The 20587-nt window shown below is 48.0% G+C and overlaps 1 protein-coding gene across 2 annotated transcripts in view; it reads right to left on the bottom strand.

Moving 5' to 3' along the window:
* Window positions 1-20587, bottom strand: part of LOC141098590 (cytochrome P450 2K1-like) — a 170097-nt gene that overhangs the window by 95366 nt on the left and 54144 nt on the right. For both annotated transcript variants that reach the window (XM_073586501.1, XM_073586502.1), the window contains exon 4: window positions 9058-9207. In XM_073586501.1, coding sequence (XP_073442602.1) covers window positions 9058-9207 — 150 coding nt within the window. The remainder of the gene's footprint in view (window positions 1-9057; window positions 9208-20587) is intronic.

Here is a 20587-nt window from a genome sequence, read left to right as displayed (position 1 = left end):
ATGTCCTATATGAAGAGTCCCTGATGTGCTTAAAGAGTGGAAACCCCCATCAAGTGTCCTCATTTTGGAAACTAGACATATCAAAGAATATATTTAGATGTGTGGTGAGCACCTTGAACCACCAGGTGCTTCACAGAAGTGTTAGGCGTCGGGTTCCTGTACAGCGGGAATCCCGAGCCCTGCTCCCAGTGGTCTCCCATTCCTCCCCAGCCACAGAGGAGGTTGCTCAGCAAACTCGTCGGCCCCGGCGCTCTGCCCAGACCACCTCCGTGGGTTTGCTTGCTGCTGCCACCTCTGGCACAGCTATGGCAATGCAGGCTGCTCAGCAGCGAGATTCTCCAGGGACTAAGTCCTCATGTCGAGCCACTGAGCATGCCCGTGGAGTGATCTCCCATTGGAGATCGAAGGTCACGTGCTCAGGTCCTGCACCGGTTCGGATTGGCCCATCCGAGGAGCCAGGAAGGTCCCGGACGCTCGGGGCTATAAAAGGTTCGCATGGCCGCTCGGCCATGCACTAGGATACACTGTATTTTCAGACTATGAGCAGTGAGTGGTGTATGCACGTATGAATGTCTCTGGTGACTGACTCATTATGAAACCCCTACCCTTGGTACGCATGTGTTGTGCAGCCTAGCCTGCTAGCACCCAGGCTTAGGTGTAGGTAGGGCAGAGTCGGAGTTAGGCATTAGTCCCCATCAGTGACTCAGCACGCCACAGTGCACGTGCTCCACACTCCGTAGCCAGCGTCTATAGCGGCGTTCACAGCAGCGACGCCGTGCACTCAGAGGGCCTAGAGGAACTCTAACCCCGTGTCCTTGGGGTAGAGTTCTGTGACCGCTTTCTGTGCGCCTTTTGGCCGGGCTCTGTGAGCTAAACAGGCTCCGGTATTTGCGTTCAGCGGCTGTGCGGCTCTGTGAGTCAACAGATTTCGCTCCTGCTCACACTGGGTGACGTAACCCACGTGTGACTGTTTTCACTCCGCTCTATTCTCCTGCCATTACCTAGCAGCAGTGTACCACCTCTGCACAGTGGACTCCGGGCTGCGAACGCACCTACTATTATTTATAATTTGGTGCGTTCCACCAGCCCTAACATTATCCTAGCTCCAGGATCTGGCTAGTAAAGGTGGACGAACGACTGCACAGGTACATCCAGCAGCTGGAGGGTAGGTTGGCAGCGCTAGAGCATTCCACCTCAGCTGCGGATGTTACCTCGGTCACTGTTCAAGCAGCTACAGAGGCTGCTGCCCGTGTCTCCACGGCCAGCCCTGCCCCGACCTTGTCTCGCCTCCCGCTGCCCGAGAAGTTCTCGGGTGTTAGTGCATCATGCAGGGGTTTCGTGAGTCAGTGCTCCATTCACCTGGAGTTGCTGGCCGCACGATTTCCCTCTGAGTGGGCTAAGGTGGGATTTATCATCTCCCTCCTGTCGGGCAGGGCCTTGGCATGAGCCACCCTGCTGTGGGAGCGTGGGGATCCCCTGGTACAGAGTGCCACCCATTTTCTGCTCACTCTGAAGCAGGTGTTCCTGGGACCTCGGGTCACGCACGACACCGCACTTCAGTTGCTGGCCCTAACCCAGGGTCCGTCTCTGGTCAGCCAGTATGCCATCCTCTTCAGAACTCTGGCCTCCGAGCTGGAGTGGCCAGATAAGGTTCTCATACCTATATTCTGGAGAGGCCTGGCTGATCATGTCAAAGACGCCCTGGCTACCAGGGAGGTGCCCACCACTTTGGAGGAGCTCTTTACGGTCTCCACCCGAATTAACATTCGCTTCACCGAGTGAGGACTGGAGCGCTCCAAGTCCAGCCAACGATATAGGTTGGCTCCAAATTTTGCTAGACCGCTGTAATCTCCCGGTCAGCCGCCTGAGCCTCCAGAGGCCATGGAGGTGTCCCGCACGGGGTCCAAGTCCTGGCCTGCACGGGTATCTCCTGTCTGTTTCCGTTGTCGGCAGACTGAGCATATTGCTATCCAGTGCCCACAGCGGTCGGGAAATGCTCACGTCTAGTGGTGAATGGTGCGATACTCCCGTCCCAAATCACCCACCAGATGGCTCCACTGAGACTCTCACTGTCTCCTTCTCATCAGGAGATGCTGTCTCTTCTTGTTATGCCCGAAGATATCGACCAGGTCCTCCTAGGGGTTCCCTGGCTACGATTTCACTCTCCTCACATAGCGCGGTCCTCGGGAAAAATCCTCGGTTGGAGCAAGTCCTGCGAGGGTAGGTGTCTGAGGGACTGCGTACAGGTCGCTACCTCTGAGGTTCCCACAGATCTCTCCTCGCTTTCCAAGCCGTATCAGCAGTATGCAGACGTTTTCTTCAAGAAGGCGGCAGAGACCCTTCCGCCGCATCATCCTTAGGACTGTCCTATTGACCTCTTGCCCGATGCTGAGCCTCCTCGGGGTCGAGTCTACCCCCTATCTCTTCCAGATACAGAGGCCATGTCTCAGTATATCAGGGAGAATCTGGCAAGAGGATTCATTAGGACGTCAGTGTCCCCGGCAGGAGCGGGATTCTTCTTTGTCCAAAAGAAGAATGGAGAATTACATCCGTGCATCGATTACAGGGGTCTTAACGCCATAACCATTAAGAACAAATATCTTCTGCCCCTGGTATAGGAACTGTTTGATAGGCTACGGGGAGCGAGAGTGTTTACTAAGCTTGATCTGCGGGGAGCCTATAACCTGATTCGAATCTGTTATGGGGAGGAATGGAAGACGGCATTTAACACCAGAGACGGGCACTATGAATACCTGGTGATGCCCTTCGGGCTATGTAATGCTCCAGAAGTCTTCCAAGACATTGTGAACGATATCTTCCGGGATATGCTTACCACCTCGGTAGTAGTCTAACTGGACGATATTCTCATTTACTCTCCAGATATTGACTCCCACCGTAGAGATGTTCACAAAGTTTTCGATCTTCTGTGGGCAAACTCCCTTTATGTCAAGTTGGAGAAATGTGTGTTTGAGCAGGAGTCCTTGCCTTACCTGGGCTACATCATCTCTGCCCAGGGTTTGGCCATGGATCCTGACAAACTACAGGCGGTGATGGATTGGCAAGAACCCCATTCTCTCAAAGTGGTGCAGCGCTTTATGGGGATCATAAATTACTATCGCCAATTCATTCCCCATTTCTCAACTTTGGTAGCGCCCTTGGTAGCCCTCACCAAGAAGGGTGCAAACCCCAAACTGTGGTCGGAAACTGTCTCCAAGGCCTTCGCTTCTATTAAATCCCACTTCACTAGCGCCCCCATTCTATATCGCCCCGATGTAGATAAGCCCTTCATTCTGGAGGTGGATGCCTCTTCTGTCGGTGCTGGAGCGGTCCTGTTCCAGAAGGACTCGCAAGGTCGGAAGCACCCATGCTTCTTCTTCTCTAAGACATTCACACCAGCGGAGAGGAATTATTCCATCGGGGACAGGGAGTTGCTAGCAATGAAGCTGGCCTTCTCAGAGTGGAGACACCTCCTGGAGGGGGCTCGCCACCCTTTCCAGGTGTTCACCGACCACAAAAATTTAGTCTATCTACAGACAGCCCAGGGGCTGAATTCTCGCCAGGCAAGATGGTCCTTGTTCTTCTCCCGATTCCACTTCACCCTGCATTTTCTCTCCGGGGAGAAGAACGTCTGGGCCGACGCTCTTTCTCGCTCCGTGGTGTCATTGGAGGAGGAGCCTCGGCTGATAGTCCCATCGGAGAGCCTGAGGACCGTGGCTTCGGTTGCTCTCGAGTCGGTACCTCCAGGCAAGACTTTTGTCCCTGCCCATCTGCAACCAGAGGTCCTCTCTTGGGCTCATTCGTCCAGGGTGGGGGGACATTTTGGGACCAAACGGACCTCTGATCTCCTGGCAAGGACGTACTGGTGGCCGCATATGGCCCGTGACGTCAGGGACTATATTCAGGCGTGCGTCTCTTGTGCCCAGAATCAGTCCTCTCGGCAGCGGCCCACTGGGTTACTCTATCCCCTGCCGGTAGCGGACAGGCCCTGGGAGATACTCGGTATGGACTTTGTGGTGGGTCTGCCCAAGTCAAGTGGCAGCACCGTCATTTGGGTGGTCACCGATCATTTCTCCAAGATGGTGCATCTGGTGCCACTCTCACGGCTGCCTTCTGCATGGGGCCTTGCAGCGTTGTTTATTAAACATGTCTTCCGCCTGCACGGCATGCCGGATAATATTGTCAGTGACCAGGGTCCTCAGTTTGCGTCTCGGTTCTGGAGAGAGCTCTGTTCTCTGCTCAGCATCGAGCTAAATCTCTCCTCAGCCTATCATCCCGAGACGAACAGGTTGGTTGAGAGAGCCAACCAGACCCTGGTGACATATCTGCGACATTTTGTCTCAGCAAGGCATCTGGCATCCTTGCTGCCGTGGGCGGAGTTCGCTTTGAACAACGCTGTGGCCGACTCCACCGGTCAGACTCCATTCCTCTTAAATTACGGCCAGCATCCGCGCGTCCCAGTGCCTATGCCCATGTCATCCACCGACTCTAGGGTGGCAGACTGGGTGGTGGAGGCACGTGACATTTGGGATCGCACGCAGGATGCTATTTGTGCCTCCAAGGAGAGAATGAGGGCCTCCGCTGACAAACAAAGGCGTCCTGCTCTGACCTTCGCCCCTGACGACTTAGTGTGGCTTTCTGCCCGAAACATCAGGCTGCGGGCTGAATCTGCTAAGTTCACACCACACTACATTGGCCCTTTCAAGGTCCTCGAGCAGATCAATCCTGTGGTCTACCGCCTGGCCCTTCCACCACACTTGGCTATTTCTGACACGTTTCATGTGTCCCTTCTTAAGCCGGTTCACATGCCCTGGTTTTCTGAGCCATCTGCCGGGACATCAGACCTGTCATCTGACGAGTTTGAGGTCAATGCCATTTTGGGATGCAAGATAATGCGGGGTAAAAAGTTTTATTTGGTGGATTGGAAGGGTCATGGTCCAGAGGCTCGGACCTGGGAGCCAGTGGAGAACATCCACGCTCCACTTCTCATTGCGGAATTCGAGCAGAGTGAGGCTCAGAGAGGGGGGGCCCTAGGAGGGAGGGTAATGTTAGGCATCGGGTTCCTGTTGCTGCACAGCGGGAATCCCGAGCCCTGCTCCCGGCGGTCTCCGATTCCTCCCCAGCCGCAGAGGAGGTTGCTCAGCAAACTCGTCGGTCACGGTGTTCTGCCCAGACCACCTCCATGGGTTTGCTTACTGCTGCCACCTCTGGCACAGCTATGGCAATGCAGGCTGCTCAGCAGCGAGATTCTCCAGGGACTAAGTCCTCATGTCGGGCCACTGAGCATGCCCGTGGAGTGATCTCCCATTGGAGATCGAAGGTCACATGCTCAGGTCCTGCTCCTGTTCGAATTGGCCCATCCGAGAAGCCAGGAAGGTCCCGGATGCTCGCGGCTATAAAAGGTTTGCATGGCCGCTCAGCCATGCGCTAGGATACACTGTATTTTCAGACTATGAGGAGTGAGTGATGTATGCACGTATGAATGTCTCTGGTGACTGACTCATTATGAAACCCCTACCCATGGTACGCATGTGTTGTGCAGCCTAGCCTGCTAGTGCCCAGGCTTAGGTGTAGGTAGGGCAGAGTCAGAGTCAGGCATTAGTCCCCATCAGAGACTTGGCATGCCACAGTGCACGTGCTCCACACTCCGTAGCCAGCGTCTGTAGCGGCGTTCGCGGCAGCGGCGCCATGCGCTCAGAAGGCCTAGAGGAACTCTAACCCCATGTCCTTGGGGTAGAGTTCTGTGGCCGCTTTCTGTGCGCCTTTTGGCCGGGCTCTGTGAGCTAAACAGGCTCCGGTATTTGCGTTCAGCAGCTGTGCGGCTCTGTGAGTCAACAGAGTTCGCTCCTGTTCACACTGGGTGACATAACCCACGTGTGACAGTTTTCACGCCGCTCTATTCTTCCGCCATTACCTAGCAGCAGTGTACTGCCTCTGCACGGTGCACCCCGGGCTGCGAACGCACCTACTATTATTTATAATTTGGTGCGTTCCGCTAGCCCTAACAAGAAGTTTATAAAGTTGAGCCGTGAAAATAATAAATTTACATTTTCCTCACAAAAATGTTATTTTAGCCCCAAATTTTGCATTTTCCTAAGGATAACAGGAGAAATTGCACCATAGAATTTGCAGTGCAATTTCTGGTGGGTATGCCGATACCCCATACGAGGAGGTATATTGCTATTGAGGAACACTGCAAAGCTCAGAAGAGAAGAGGTGCCATATTGGAGATCAGTTTTTGCTGGAATGGTTTGAGGGTGCCATGTCATATTGGCAAAGCCCATGAGGTGCCAAAATAACAGAAACCCTCAATATGTGAACTCATTTCATAAACTACACTCCCCAATGAATTCATCTAGTGGTGCAGTGATCATATTGGCACCACATTAGCCTCACAGAATTTTGTACCACTGAGCGGAGAAGAAAGAATAAATTACATTTTTACCACTAAAAGATGTTTTAGCCACAAGTTTTTCATTTTTGTAACCAATGACTCCATGGGTATTTTCCAGAAACAAGCAGCAATGAATGTTGCCAAGTAAAAATTGGACACTGCTGTTGTAGTGACCAGTATGTTGTAGTCACCAGTACATTATGCCCAGCCCATGCTTCTGAAGACATGCATCCGTAAGTTAGGCAGGCTCTCATTGCTTCAGGAACGCCAAAGAGGGATGATATGTACGGTTTAGGCACATTGTGGGGCTCAGAAGGGGGGAGCATTTGGATTTGGGAGCACAGAATCTGCTGAATTTATTTTGGTGGGCACGGAGCCATTTTGCTTTTCCAGAGCCTTTGTATGACCAGTAATATGGAAGCCCCTTATATTTCTGTTCATAGATGACAGACCTGAGTGGAGACATGCCTTTTTTGTGGATTGAGTTGAAGCTTTCATTGGGAACATTTTACATAACTTTAGGGATCACATTTATCCGGCGCTCTACGCTGACCACTTACTTTGGGGTTTCCATCTAAATCTCTGAGTAACGTAATTCAGATAAAACCCCAAGGGATCCATTCATAATGAGGCAGCAGATTTACTGTGGACTCCATCTGGCCTCTGTTCAGCGGTGTTATTTTCAGAAGTGCACAAAATTGTAGCCAACAGCACTTTTATGCAATCCTAAAAAGACGGACACCGCCAGATCACAGGTCAGACGGCATCCACAGTGCCTCCATCAGTCTCATTGTAGGGAATCTTCCGCCAGAGGTTCCGTTTGAATCACGTTCAGCGCAAAGTGCAGTATAAATGTACGCTGAGCCTTACTTCGATCTTTAGGAAGCAGAATGAAAAAATCAACAGCAGGTGAAGAATTGGTTTTAGTTATTCTTTACTCCATTCCTCATGCGGTATAAGTGATTTGGTGACTTTATTCTTCGGGTCGGTGCGATTATAGCGATATCAGATTTATCGGGTTTTTATGTTTGGCTTCTGTCACACACTAAAAGACACTTTTTATTGCAAAAAATTGTTTTTCCATCACCATAATTTGAGAACTATAATATTTCTATAGTTTGGCTGACAGTCACATGATGGTTTGCTTTTTGCGGGAAGAGTTGACGTTTTTATTGGTACCATTTTTGAGCACATGACGTTTTTATATCGCTTTCTATTCTGATTTTTGGGAGGCATAATGAATGAAAACCAGCAATTCAGAATTTATTTTTTGCGGGGGTTCATGCTGTTCCGTGTGTTGTGAAATTGAGAGGGAAGTTTTTTCCTTCGAGTCAGTATGCTTAAAGCGATACCTCATTTTATAGTTTTATTAAGTTTTGGCGCTTTTACACAATAAAAACTATTTCATAGAAAAAATAATTATTTTTACATTGCATTATTTTGAGAACTAAAACTTTTTTAATTTTCTGCTGATGGAGCTGTATGGCGGCTTGTTTTTTGCAGGACAAGATGATGTTTTCAGCAGTACTATGTTTATTTATATCCGTCTTTTTGATCGCCTTCCCCCCCACCACTTTTTAGTCAGTGGTATGATGATAAAGCATTGTTTATTGCCTTGTTTTTTATTTATTTTTTTGCATGCTCAATAAAAGGGCTAAGTAGTGGAACAGTTTTATAGCTCGAGTCGTTGTGGAAGCGGCAATACCAAATATGTGTGCTTTTACTGTTGATATGTTTTTCTTACAAATATTTTTTTTATAGGTACATCTTTTGATTTTGTTATTTTTTAACATAAAAAATAAAAAATATTTACATTTTTATTTTTATTTTTTTTTACTTTCTGTAATTTTTCCAATATTAACTATCATTTTTTGCAGGCAGATCGCTTGTACAGTATGGGGATGCAGCAGCCTACTCTGCACTGACAGAGAAAAATTGTTGATGACACACTGTGCATGATCAGCAAATTTCCCAGGATATCGTCATGATGACATTGGTTCATTATGGCAACGATCGGGACGATCCAAATGCAGCCAGCTCCTGGAATGCTGTGATCGCTTTTGATCACAGCATTTAGGGGTTGAACTCCCGGGAGTAGTGCGTGACCACTCGTGGCACTTAGTGCTGGGTGTTAGCTCTCAGAATCAGCTGACACCCGGCAGCGATCGTATATGCACAACCCGCATGCTCGGGCGATCACCATGCAGTAATAAAACATCCCTGATCAGAGAGGCCCAGGGCATAGGGACGTATTATTATGATAAATATCAGAAAGGGGTTAAAAAAGCCTTAGGCTGATGAGTTATCAGATTGGCCTCAGCGCTGGAATGGAGTGGCTTTTGTGACCAGTGCAAAAGTGGTTTGGAGCTTTGGCAGAGGCGGCAGAACAGGTGAGGGAAGGAGAGAATAAAGATTTTTCTTTTCCCTGTCCTAACTGCAATCATGACCGTTTCAATTTGGAACAAACATCATCTCCGAATATGCCAAATTTGAGTGAATTGGATCAAAAAGACTTTCAAGAGATTTGCTCACCTCTACAAACCACTCAAGGCTAATAGGGTTCTGTTTTTTGTGGATGTTCAGAATTATCTCCTCTGATGGTCTCATGACATAGTAAGCTCTTTTCTTGAAACTATGTACAAAATGTAAAGGAGCCATTCACCAACCTTTGTAAGATCTGAACTTTTGCACCAAAAAATCTGATTCTTCAGAAATCTTGTTTTCGATGGTTTCCTTCCCCATTCCAAAATCTCGAAGTGTTGACAGAGTAAACCGTCTCATTGCTCTCCAGTTATCATTGGAAGAAAAAAGAATTCCTGAGGACACAATATGTAAGAAGGGAAGATGAGAGAAGCAAGATGGCAACCAATACTTTTATATCAACTGGTTAACTCAAACATTTTAAAGACTCAAAAGGCAACATTTCTAATGCGTTGAAAAATATTTTGCGAAGATTAACAGAAGTTGGGAAGTATGAGGTGATACGGAAATGAAGTCACTGTAATAATAACCAGTTGAACAAGAACTTAAAGTAAACAGTAGATCAAGAAATGAGAAAGGAATAAAACCGGAGAACAAACACATGCCAATTGATCAGGCCACAAATCATCATTAATAAACAACCTATCCCAACCAATCCAAAGGGATAAAGAGGCATAAACAAAAGCATTTAAAATTCATATATTTTATTCTTGTATAGCTAAAATAGTTATACAAAAATTTAAAATTTAAACCGAGGGTATTTCATAGAAAATGGTGAGGGACAATCCTGTAAATAAATAAATAAATTTGGGGACTTTAGCAGCACTAGAATATTATCACAAGGGAAAAAAGGCTCATAAACCCAGTTTTCAAATCACATGTGTCTCTGTTTGAAAAAGTGCATAGTGCATAGACATTGATTTTTATGCTTTTTTTTTTTTATTGTCAACTTCTCCTTAATATAATTTTCAGGTCAAGTGTCCAAGGGAAGAAATATTTCAAATACACTATATTATTGATAATAATAAGGACAAGTTATAAGACTATTATAAGTTAAAGCGCCAAGTGCTAAGAGTCATACTAAGGTTAGTTTCACACTAGCGTTTATTCGACGCAGCGCACGGCGCCGCTAAGCCCGTCCCCTGCTGGCTCCCTGCCCGCCCCATCCAGTCATCGCCGCCTACTATCGCACATGGACGCTTGCGATCTGCACACCCTATCATTAGCATAGGGTGCACAGATCGTGCGCTGGCCGTGCACTAGTAGGATTTTGGCGTGCGCTGTGCACTTTTGAAGGTGCGCTGTGCGTGCCGAAATGCAACATGCTTCATTCGGCGCACACGGGCGCACCTTCAAAAGTGCACAGCGCACGCCAAAATCCACTAGCGCACGGCCAGCGCACGGTCTGCACACCCTATGCTAAAGATAGGGTGCGCAGATCGCAAGCGTCCATGTGCGATAGTAGGCGGCGATGACCAGATGGGGCGGACAGGGAGCAGGCAGGGGGCGGGGCTTAGCGGCGCCGTGCGCTGCGTCGAATAAACGCTAGTGTGAAACTAGCCTTAGATGACAAATACATTCAAAAGGCCTGCTTAATGTGCAATAGAAGCCACATGGCAAATAAGTCCGCAAACTGCTGCAAAGTAATCATTGAATAAACCAACTACTTACATAAGGATTGCACCAACTAGAGAGATACCCTCACCATATCCCGACAGCGCCGTTTCACCTACCAGGCTTTTTCCATTGGGGGTGTGTGTGTAAAAAATGTATGTCCTCTTAAATAATGAATTGCCCCCCGCAGTTGTTATGTGCGTCATTGACTCAGTAATCTATTGCGCATGCGCAGCATGTCCAGCTGCTCTTGATTAAAGAGTGACTTCCGGCATCCCGCGCTTGGAACGCAAGCGTGAAACGCTCGCGTCACCGGATGCACTGGGCCGGAAGTCACAGAGAGGCTTCCAGACAGGCATGCACAAAACTGAGCCATGAGGTAAGGGAATATTGCTGACTATGGTATGGTAACGCCGGGTTGAGAAGGGGCGTGACTAAGGTGGATATTTAAAAAAAAGAAAATATTGCTGACTGTGGTGATGCGAGGTTAAAAAGGGGGCGTGACTAAAGAGGATATATGAAAAAGGGGAATATTGCTGACTATAGTGACGTAAGGTTGAGAAGGGGTGTGACTAAGGTGGATATAAGAAAAAGGGGAATATCACTGACAATAGTGATGCGAGGTTGAAAAGGGGCTAGATTAAGTTAGGTATATGAAAAAGAAGAAATAGAAGAGGCATATAACTAAAATCAAACCAGGGGTATATGTGCATAATAATTAAATTAAGGGAGAGTGCTATGGTAGCAAAAAGAAAATTACCAAAACATAATCAATGGAAGTAGAATAAATAAGTTATCATAATAAAAGTGAATTATACAGACAAGATAATATTAAAAAAAAAAATATGATACTGTATTTAAATAACACAAAGAAAATACTAAGAATAATAATAAGTGAAAATGCATTACAACTTCAGGTAATGCTAAATTAATATGTCTGTGTCTCATGGGGGGTAAATAAGAAGTGTAATGTGATGATTAAGGTGCATAAGGTGAAAAAGCATCAAGAAAGGGGATTTATGGACAATCAGGTCATTAATTAATAAATCAAAATGTCAGTGTATACGGAGAAATAAATAGGGGATGTGAAGCACATAACAAAAATATCAAAGGGAAAGGGCGAGGAAAAGGGGGATTATTCTAAACCCTTAAACATTCAATTGTTACAGGAAATCCATGGAAAAGAACATTTGGTGAACAAGATCCAACCATCAGTCAATCAAAATACACAGATATGTATTAATACACGTTTATCAAGGTCCAAGAAGGCCACTCCCAGGAAAAAGAAAATTTAAAGGGGCAGAGCCAAACTCTTCAAAACTTTAGGTCCGTTTGGGTAAAAAAGAAGAAAAAGGAAAAATTCTTGTCCGATTTGATAGTTATGTCTCTCTCATACTCGAAATCTGCAATAGCCTTTTCTCTTCACAGGTAAGGTTGGAGAAACCGTCTGAATGAATTAGATGAGGATTAACCCTAGAACGCATACCTGGGGCCTCGCAGGCCCGCCCTGTTAATTGTTTTCTATTTTCTGCAAGATTGCTTTAGTTAGAATTTTGAAACTCTAGGTATTCCTCAGGTATATAGTTGTTTGTCATTTCCAGTTGTTCATTTATTTTTATGTTACAGGCATTTCGGTATAACAACTCTTTTTTGTGAATACCCAATATTCACATACCTGGGGCCTTTTAGGCCCGTACTAGGTTTACATATGATCCTAAGTCTTTTTGTCTTCACTGTTGCTGGGGAAGACTTTGACTCAGTCTTTATGACTCTGCTGTTGCTATGAAGAGTGTGAATTCTGCCTGACTACATGGTCATGTGATCTTGGGAAGGAGGCTCCCTCACAACGTCATGCGTCTCTGACATCATCATAGGTCCTGAACACTGTTCATTGTGTGCTACTTGCTGAAGAGACTTTGGAGGAAGGAGTCAGCTTTCTTGTTTCTTGAAAAAGAAACTTTCTGAGTTCCAAAAATCCAAAAGCTTCTACTGCACCTAAAAGAAAGTGATGACCTGCTGAAGGTGAGAGGAGGGGTCTGCACTTTACCCTTAGCACACACACTAACAAAGAGTGTACAACCCTGATTGCAATCTTTTTTTTTTTCCATTTTAGTTTACTGACTTCTAAGGTTACAATGGCACAGTCTACTTCCAGGGGTTTGACTGACCCAGAAATCGAAGCAATCGTTTTTGATAGTGATGAAGACAGTGAACTTTCTTTGTCTGATGAAGAGTACATGCCACCAGCTAATGTCCCTACTTCATCGTCCAGTGATTCTTCAGGTGATGAAGAAGTAATGGATCCAGCAGAATGTACAAATAGAACATCCAAAACTAATGTTTTTTGGAACAGTACTGCTGAGGTTCTTGGATGAACCCCATCACATAATATTGTAAGAGTTGCTCAAAGAACTGTAGGAATTCCACAATTCTTGTCCAAAAGAGATATGTTCTGTCATTTTTTTTCAGATGATATTGTAGATGAGGTAGTTTTGTGTACTAACTTAGAAGGAAAATGTATCGCTTCAGGAAGAAAAAAAACATGGAAAAATATAACAAAAGAGGAACTGTATGCTTATATTGGCCTTACTCTTCTGGCAGGGAGTACAAAATCATACGATGTTCCTATCAGAGAACTCTTTATGAACCCTTTTTCAGATCCACATTACAAAGCTACAATGTCAGTCAATAGATTTGAAGATATTCGGAGAAGCCTTCGTTTTGATGACAAGAGAACGCGTCCTGTCAGTTGTTGCGGTCATTAGTAAAGTAGAAAAGGAACCTTTGAAAAGAGATATTCCTGCAGCATGTTTACTGCAACTTTTATATAAAAAACTTTTAGACAAAAAAACATTATAATAAAGAGTTATATCAAATGCGTATATTGTGCGTTTTAAGCCCGTTCAGTTACTCTTTTGGTTTTTTTTTGCAAATAGTAATGTTTTGAATTATTCACATCTTAGGTAGTGTTGAGCATTCCGATACCGCAAGTATCGGGTATCGGCCGATATTAGCTGTAGCGGAATTCCGATACTTAGTTCCGATACTTTTTTCATATCGAATACCGGAATCGGAAGTTCCCATAATGCTAGGAGCCCGCTCGATTTGATTCAGCCAATGGGGATCCTCAGAAGTGTGGGCATATCCTGTTAGGCATGTAGGCATGTTAACTACTGGCATGGCTGTGATTGGCTGCTGAAATGATGTCATGATGCACTATAAAAAGCGCTGCAGCCGCCATTTCTGGTCACTCTGCTGAGAATTCAGTTAGGGACAGGCTGCTGTTGAAGACTGTGAGGGACAGTTAGAAATAGCGATTCCACAAAACATATAGTGCTTAACCCAGGCTACATAAACCACCACTGTAGCTTGCTTTTCCCTAGCAGCGCTGTTTTCACAGCTGTCTGCAAGGGCTGTGTGAGTGCAGACCCACGCTGTGTAGTGTGTCCTGCAGGCACGTCTGCTTATAGGCCGGCCAGCGTGTGTCTCTGCCTCATACACATTTTTCTTTTATTGCTGCTTTTTTTTTCTCCTGTATAGTGTGCTTTTATACGTATCCATATACGTTGGTTGCAAACACTAAAGGAGTGGACAGTGGAGCCTTTCAGCAGCCTTTCAGTGCTATAGCCCATTTCTCTGCACTGTTTTTGGCTGTCTGATAGGTCTCTCTGTGTGTGAGTGCAGCTCACGTTGCAGTGTGTTCTACAGCCACCGCCAGCTGTAGTCCGCTCAGCGTGCGTCACTGCCTCATACATAGTCCTTTTTTGCAGCAAATTTAGCCAGATTTTTGCTCCTATATTAGTGTGCTTCCAACCGCATCCATTGTCATTGGTTGGTTGCAAACACTATATAGGATTAGATAGAGGAGCCTTTTTGCTGGCTTGTGCCCTTCAGGGCCAGCCAGGCTAGTATCACCCTATTTTTTGGAGCCTCATCAATTGCATTGTAGGTTAGCTTCCTGCATTGTAATCGCTCCAAAAAGTTTGTGATACTATAGCTTTCAAACTTTGGTCACATCCTTTCCTTTCCCCCCACCCAAAAAAAAAAGGAAATAAAGTTCACCAAACACTCCACTTTACAGTTGTCTAGGCCACATTAGATCATATTAAAGTGTAGTACACACACTCTTAGTAGGTGTTCAGGAATAAGAACACTAAGCCACCCCTTTTTTACTTTTCTGCCTATCTTTATCAGTCTACCAAGATGAAGAAGGCAGGGAGTAAGGCACGTGGTCGTGGCCGTGGAGTTTCAGCAGGGAGAGGACGGGGGGATTCAGCAGGGAGAGGACGTGGGGATTCGGTATCTGCTGCGGCCACCAGTGACCCGGCATCCCCCACTTTTACCAGGCAACAGTCCTTCATGCGCAGCTTTGTAGGACCTCGCCGTACCCCACTGCTGCGTGACGAACAAATTGAAGCCGTTGTCGGATGGATGGCAGCTAACGCATCCACTTCAATGACTTCCGCATCCTCCCAAGGCCAGAGCACTGAAGAGCAACCATCTGTCTCTTCACCACCTGCCAAATTGCCCAGGCAGTCTGAGAGCCCTGGACAGGAGCCATCTCAATCTTTACTTCTCTTCTCAGAATCTGTTGGCTTGGAAAGAGGTGGCCAGCCATGCAGCATTCTAGAGCGTGAAGAAGAGGGAGTATGCAGTGATGCGCAACTGCTTTGTCCCTCTGAATCTGAAGAGGCGGGTGGGCCAGTGCCTATGGTCAGCACACCTCAGTATGCATCAGATGATGATGAGACTCAGTTGCCAATTTCTGGTGCGTACGGTGCTGGCGAGACAACCCAGGACCAGCCGGTGCTTGAAGAGGGGAGTGGAGATGATGAGGTCCTTGACCCATCATGGCGTCAGCCACAGGAAGGTGGTGGGAGCAGCTCTGAGGAAGAGATTCCCCGAACGGCCAAAAGAGGAGGGAGAGGGCGGGGGCAGACTTGGTTACCTGTAGCCTCCACTTTGGCACCTGTGAGGAGCAATCCTCTTCCAAAACACAAAACGGGCGCTCCCAGGACTTGCAGTGCGTGGTCTTTTTTTGACACAGTTGCAGATGACATTTGCTTTGTCAAATGCAAGCTGTGTCATCAGAAAGTGAAACGAGGGAAAAATGTGAGCAACCTCAATACCACAAATATGTGGAAACATGTGCGTACCAAGCACGAGGTGGAGTTACACAGACACACTGAAGATGTAGGCCAACCTTCAGCAGCACCTACTACCTCTTCAGCTCGTGTTGGGGCCTCTTCCTCCAGCTCACACACAGCTGGTTCAGCTTCCTCACTGGAACGCCATGGAAGAACCACTGCCACTGTTGTCCAGAGACCCAGTGAAATTCCACCCACTGAACCACGTTCGCAGTCATCAGCACCCTCCCAGGCCACTCACCAGCAATCCGTAGCACAGGCATGGGAGAAAAAGCGGCCATACTCGGTAAACCATCCCCGAGCACTGGCTCTGAATGCCGGCATTGCCAAACTACTGGCCCTTGAGATGCTGTCATTCAGGCTGGTGGAGACTGACACATTCCGGAACTTTATGTCATTGGCAGTTCCACAATACAATGTGCCCAGCCGCTTTTATTTCAGCAGGCAAGCTGTCCCTGCCCTGCAAAAGCATGTGGAGGGAAAAATTAAAAATGCGCTACTAAATGCCGTCAGTAGCAAGGTCCACCTGACCACCGATGCATGGACCAGTAGCCATGGACAGGGACGATACCTTTCCCTCACTGCTCATTGGGTCAATGTTGTGGAGCTGGGTACAGATCTGGAGAGTGGCTCTGTACGTATTCTGCCAACTCCAAGGATTGCAGGAATGCAGTCTGTACATATTGAGTCCTCCTCCTACTCTAGTTCCTCGGAATCAGCACTGCGTGAGCCTGTTAGGCCAGATATGAGCACAGGTGTGGCCAAACGTCAACAGGCCGTCCTTAAATTAATTTCTTTGGGGAATCGGATCCACACAGCACAGGAGCTCTGGAATGCCATCAAGCAGGAGAGCGATGTGTGGTTTGTGCCAGCGAATCTCCAGCCAGGTTTGGTAGTGAGTGACAATGGCCGAAATCTAGTGGCAGCTCTGGGCCTAGGCAACCTCACTCACATACCATGTCTGGCACACGTGCTCAATTTGGTCGTGCAGAGCTTTCTGAGGGACTATCCGTATCTTGATGCACTGCTGCACAAGGTTCGCCTAGAGTGTGCTCACTTGCGGCGTTCCAGCATGGCAAGATCGCGCATTGCATCTCTGCAACTCCGATTCCGCCTGCCAGAACATCGCATCATATGTGACCTCCCCACCAGGTGGAATTCAACGTTACATATGTTGGAGCGGTTGTGTGAGCAGCAGGCAGCAGTAATGGAGTACCAGCTGCATCAGGCGCAAACAAGTCGCACTGTGCGCCGGACACACTTCACCACCACTGAGTGGGCCACTATGAGGGACATCTGCCAAGTTTTGCGTGCCTTCGATGACTCCACGCGGATGGCAAGTGCAGATGATGCACTAATCAGCATGACTGTCCCCCTCATCTGTCTGCTTCAAAAAACCTTACAAGCACTAAGTGAGAAGGTTTTTGAAGAGGTCGAGGATGAGCAGTCAGAAATGCCATCTGCTTCTGGCAAGTCTGCACAACGTGCTTCCACACAAAGGCCCAGGCAGGGGACACTTAGTGAGGAGGATGACGAGGAGTCAATGGAGGAGGAGGAACACATCTCTCCAGAGGAGGGAGGTACACAAGGCTCTAGTAGTCAGTGTGTACAGCGAGGGTGGGGTGATGCTGAGCAGGCAGAGATGCTGCCTCAAGCTGGGGACAGCGTTTCCGGTCCAGTTGGCAGTCTGCAGCACATGGTTGATTTCATGCTGCAGTGCTTGTTAAATGACCGCCGCATCGCCAACATTCTCCACACGGCTGATTATTGGGTGTACACCCTCCTAGATCCTCGCTACCAGAACAACATACAAAGCCTCATACCACAGTTGAACCGGGAGCGAAAAATGCGGGAGTACCAAGAAACACTTGTGCAGGCCATCATGTTCTCCATTCCCCCCACAAGTGTTGCTGGTAGTGCTTTTCAAAGCAGCCATGTGGGTAGAGGCAGTGGAGGAAGCTCTGCACAAAGAGGTAGCAGAGGCAGTGCCGCAGGACAAGGCAAGGCAAGTATGGCCCAAATGTGGAAAAGTTTTGTGGGACCGCCACAAACGGCTACACCATCACAGACGGCTCCAGTCAGCAGGAGGCAACGTTTCCGTCAGATGGTGACAGACTACTTGTCGTGCCCAGTTAGTGTTCTCCCAGACGGCTCTTCCCCGTTCAAGTATTGGGTCTCTAAGCTGGATACATGGCCAGAGCTTAGCCAGTATGCATTGGAGGTGCTGGCTTGCCCTGCTGCCAGTGTATTATCGGAACGTGTCTTTAGTGCTGCAGGTGGTGTGGTAACAGACCGTCGCACGCGACTATCCGCCGATAGTGTTGAACGGCTTACTTTTGTGAAAATAAACAAGGCCTGGATCTCACCTGAATTTGCCAGTCCTCTTCCAGAATAAATAATTGGCTGGCAACAGGATCCAGGTCTCCTGTTGTGTTCATGTTTCTATGACCTGAACTTTATTTCCTGGGCTACAGCAATGCCCGTTGTTGCTCAGAAGTGCTGTCCGCACAGACAAAACACTCGGTCATGTGTAAGTGGGGTTCGGTAATGTCAGCTGATCCCCTGCTGTGTGTACGGCAAACTCTCCTGCTGCCTACAACTTCTGATTACCTCTGATTTAATATGTTCTCTGATTTGCCCTCTGTCTCCACTCTGTTTTGAGTATTTCCTCCGGCCTACAACACCGCCTGTTTCTGCTCTCAAGTGCCGTCTGCACAATCCACACTTGTTCCTGTGGTACCTGGGTCCTGTAACATCTGCTCATCTCCAGAGTTGAGCACGGCAATGTCTCCTGCCTTGTCTACATTCCCACTACTTGTAGTGGAAATGTGGACAGAGCAGGAGACATTGCCTGACTCACCTCTAGGGAGAAGCTGCTGTTACAGAACCCCAGTAACACAGAAACAAGTGTGGGTTGTGCAGACGGCATTTCAGAGCAGCAACTGGCGTGGTTGGAAGCCAGCGGAAATACTCGAAACAGAGTGAAGACAGAGGCCTAATTGGAGCACGTTGACAGTTAGTAGTAGTCTAGAAACAATGGCAAACTGCCACCAAGTAGGCCTCGGCCTACTACCTGATTTTCCCTGGGCTCCGACACCGCCAGTTAGTGCTCAGAAGTGCTGTCCGCACAGACAAAACACTCGCTCATGTGTAAGTGGGGTTCGGTAACGTCAGCTGATCCCCTGCTGTGTGTATGGCAAAGTGTCCTGCTCCCTCCACAGTCAAACAACCTCAGATTTACACCTGGCTCCAAGTAGGCCTCGGCCTACTACCTCATTTTCCCTGGGCTCCGACAACGCCAGTTGGTGCTCGGAAGTGCTGTCCGCACAGACAAAACACTCGCTCATGTGTAAGTGGGGTTCGGTAACGTCAGCTGATCCCCTGCTGTGTGTATGGCAAAGTGTCCTGCTCCCTCCACAGTCAAACAACCTCAGATTTACACCTGGCTCCAAGTAGGCCTCGGCCTACTACCTCATTTTCCCTGGGCTCCGACAACGCCAGTTGGTGCTCGGAAGTGCTGTCCGCACAGACAAAACACTCGCTCATGTGTAAGTGGGGTTCGGTAACGTCAGCTGATCCCCTGCTGTGTGTACGACAAACTCTCCTGCTGCCTACAACTTCTGACTACCTCTGATTTAATATGTTCTCTGATTTGCCCTCTGTCTCCACTCTGTTTTGAGTATTTCCTCCGGCCTACAACATCGCCTGTTTCTGCTCTCAAGTGCCGTCTGCACAATCCACACTTGTTCCTGTGGTACCTGGGTCCTGTAACATCTGCTCATCTCCAGAGTTGAGCACGGCAATGTCTCCTGCTTTGTCTACATTCCCACTACTTGTAGTGGAAATGTGGACAGAGCAGGAGACATTGCCTGACTCACCTCTAGGGAGAAGCTGCTTTTACAGAACCCCAGTAACACAGGAACAAGTGTGGGTTGTGCAGACGGCATTTCAGAGCAGCAACTGGCGTGGTTGGAAGCCAGCGGAAATACTCGAAACAGAGTGAAGACAGAGGCCTAATTGGAGTACGTTGACAGTTAGTAGTAGTCTAGAAACAATCGCAAACTGCCACCAAGTAGGCCTCGGCCTACTACCTGATTTTCCCTGGGCTCCGACACTGCCAGTTGGTGCTCAGAAGTGCTGTCCGCACAGACAAAACACTCGCTCATGTGTAAGTGGGGTTCGGTAACGGCAGCTGATCCCCTGCTGTGTGTATGGCAAAGTGTCCTTCTCCCTCCACAGTCAAACAACCTCAGATTTACACCTGGCTCCAAGTAGGCCTCGGCCTACTACCTCATTTTCCCTGGGCTCCGACAACGCCAGTTGGTGCTCGGAAGTGCTGTCCGCACAGACAAAACACTCGCTCATGTGTAAGTGGGGTTCGGTAACGTCAGCTGATCCCCTGCTGTGTGTACGGCAAAGTGTCCTGCTCCCTCCACAGTCAAACAACCTCAGATTTACACCTGGCTCCAAGTAGGCCTCGGCCTACTACCTCATTTTCCCTGGGCTCCGACAACGCCAGTTGGTGCTCGGAAGTGCTGTCCGCACAGACAAAACACTCGCTCATGTGTAAGTGGGGTTCGGTAACTGATCCCCTGCTATGTGTACGGCAAACTCTCCTGCTGCCTACAACTTCTGACTACCTCTGATTTAATATGTTCTCTGATTTGCCCTCTGTCTCCACTCTGTTTTGAGTATTTCCTCCGGCCTACCACTCCGCCTGTTTCTGCTCTCAAGTGCCGTCTGCACAATCCACACTTGTTCCTGTGGTAGCTGGGTCCTGTAACATCTGCTCATCTCCAGAGTTGAGCACGGCAATGTCTCCTGCTTTGTCTACATTCCCACTACTTGTAGTGGAAATGTGGACAGAGCAGGAGACATTGCCTGACTCACCTCTAGGGAGAAGCTGCTGTTACAGAACCCCAGTAACACAGGAACAAGTGTGGGTTGTGCAGAC

Source organism: Dendrobates tinctorius, unplaced genomic scaffold (genome assembly GCF_039654945.1).
Source record: "Dendrobates tinctorius isolate UK_male_01 unplaced genomic scaffold, ASM3965494v1 ptg000093l, whole genome shotgun sequence".
NCBI classification, from domain to species: Eukaryota; Metazoa; Chordata; class Amphibia; order Anura; family Dendrobatidae; genus Dendrobates; species Dendrobates tinctorius.
This window is presented reverse-complemented; position numbering and strand designations above follow the sequence as displayed.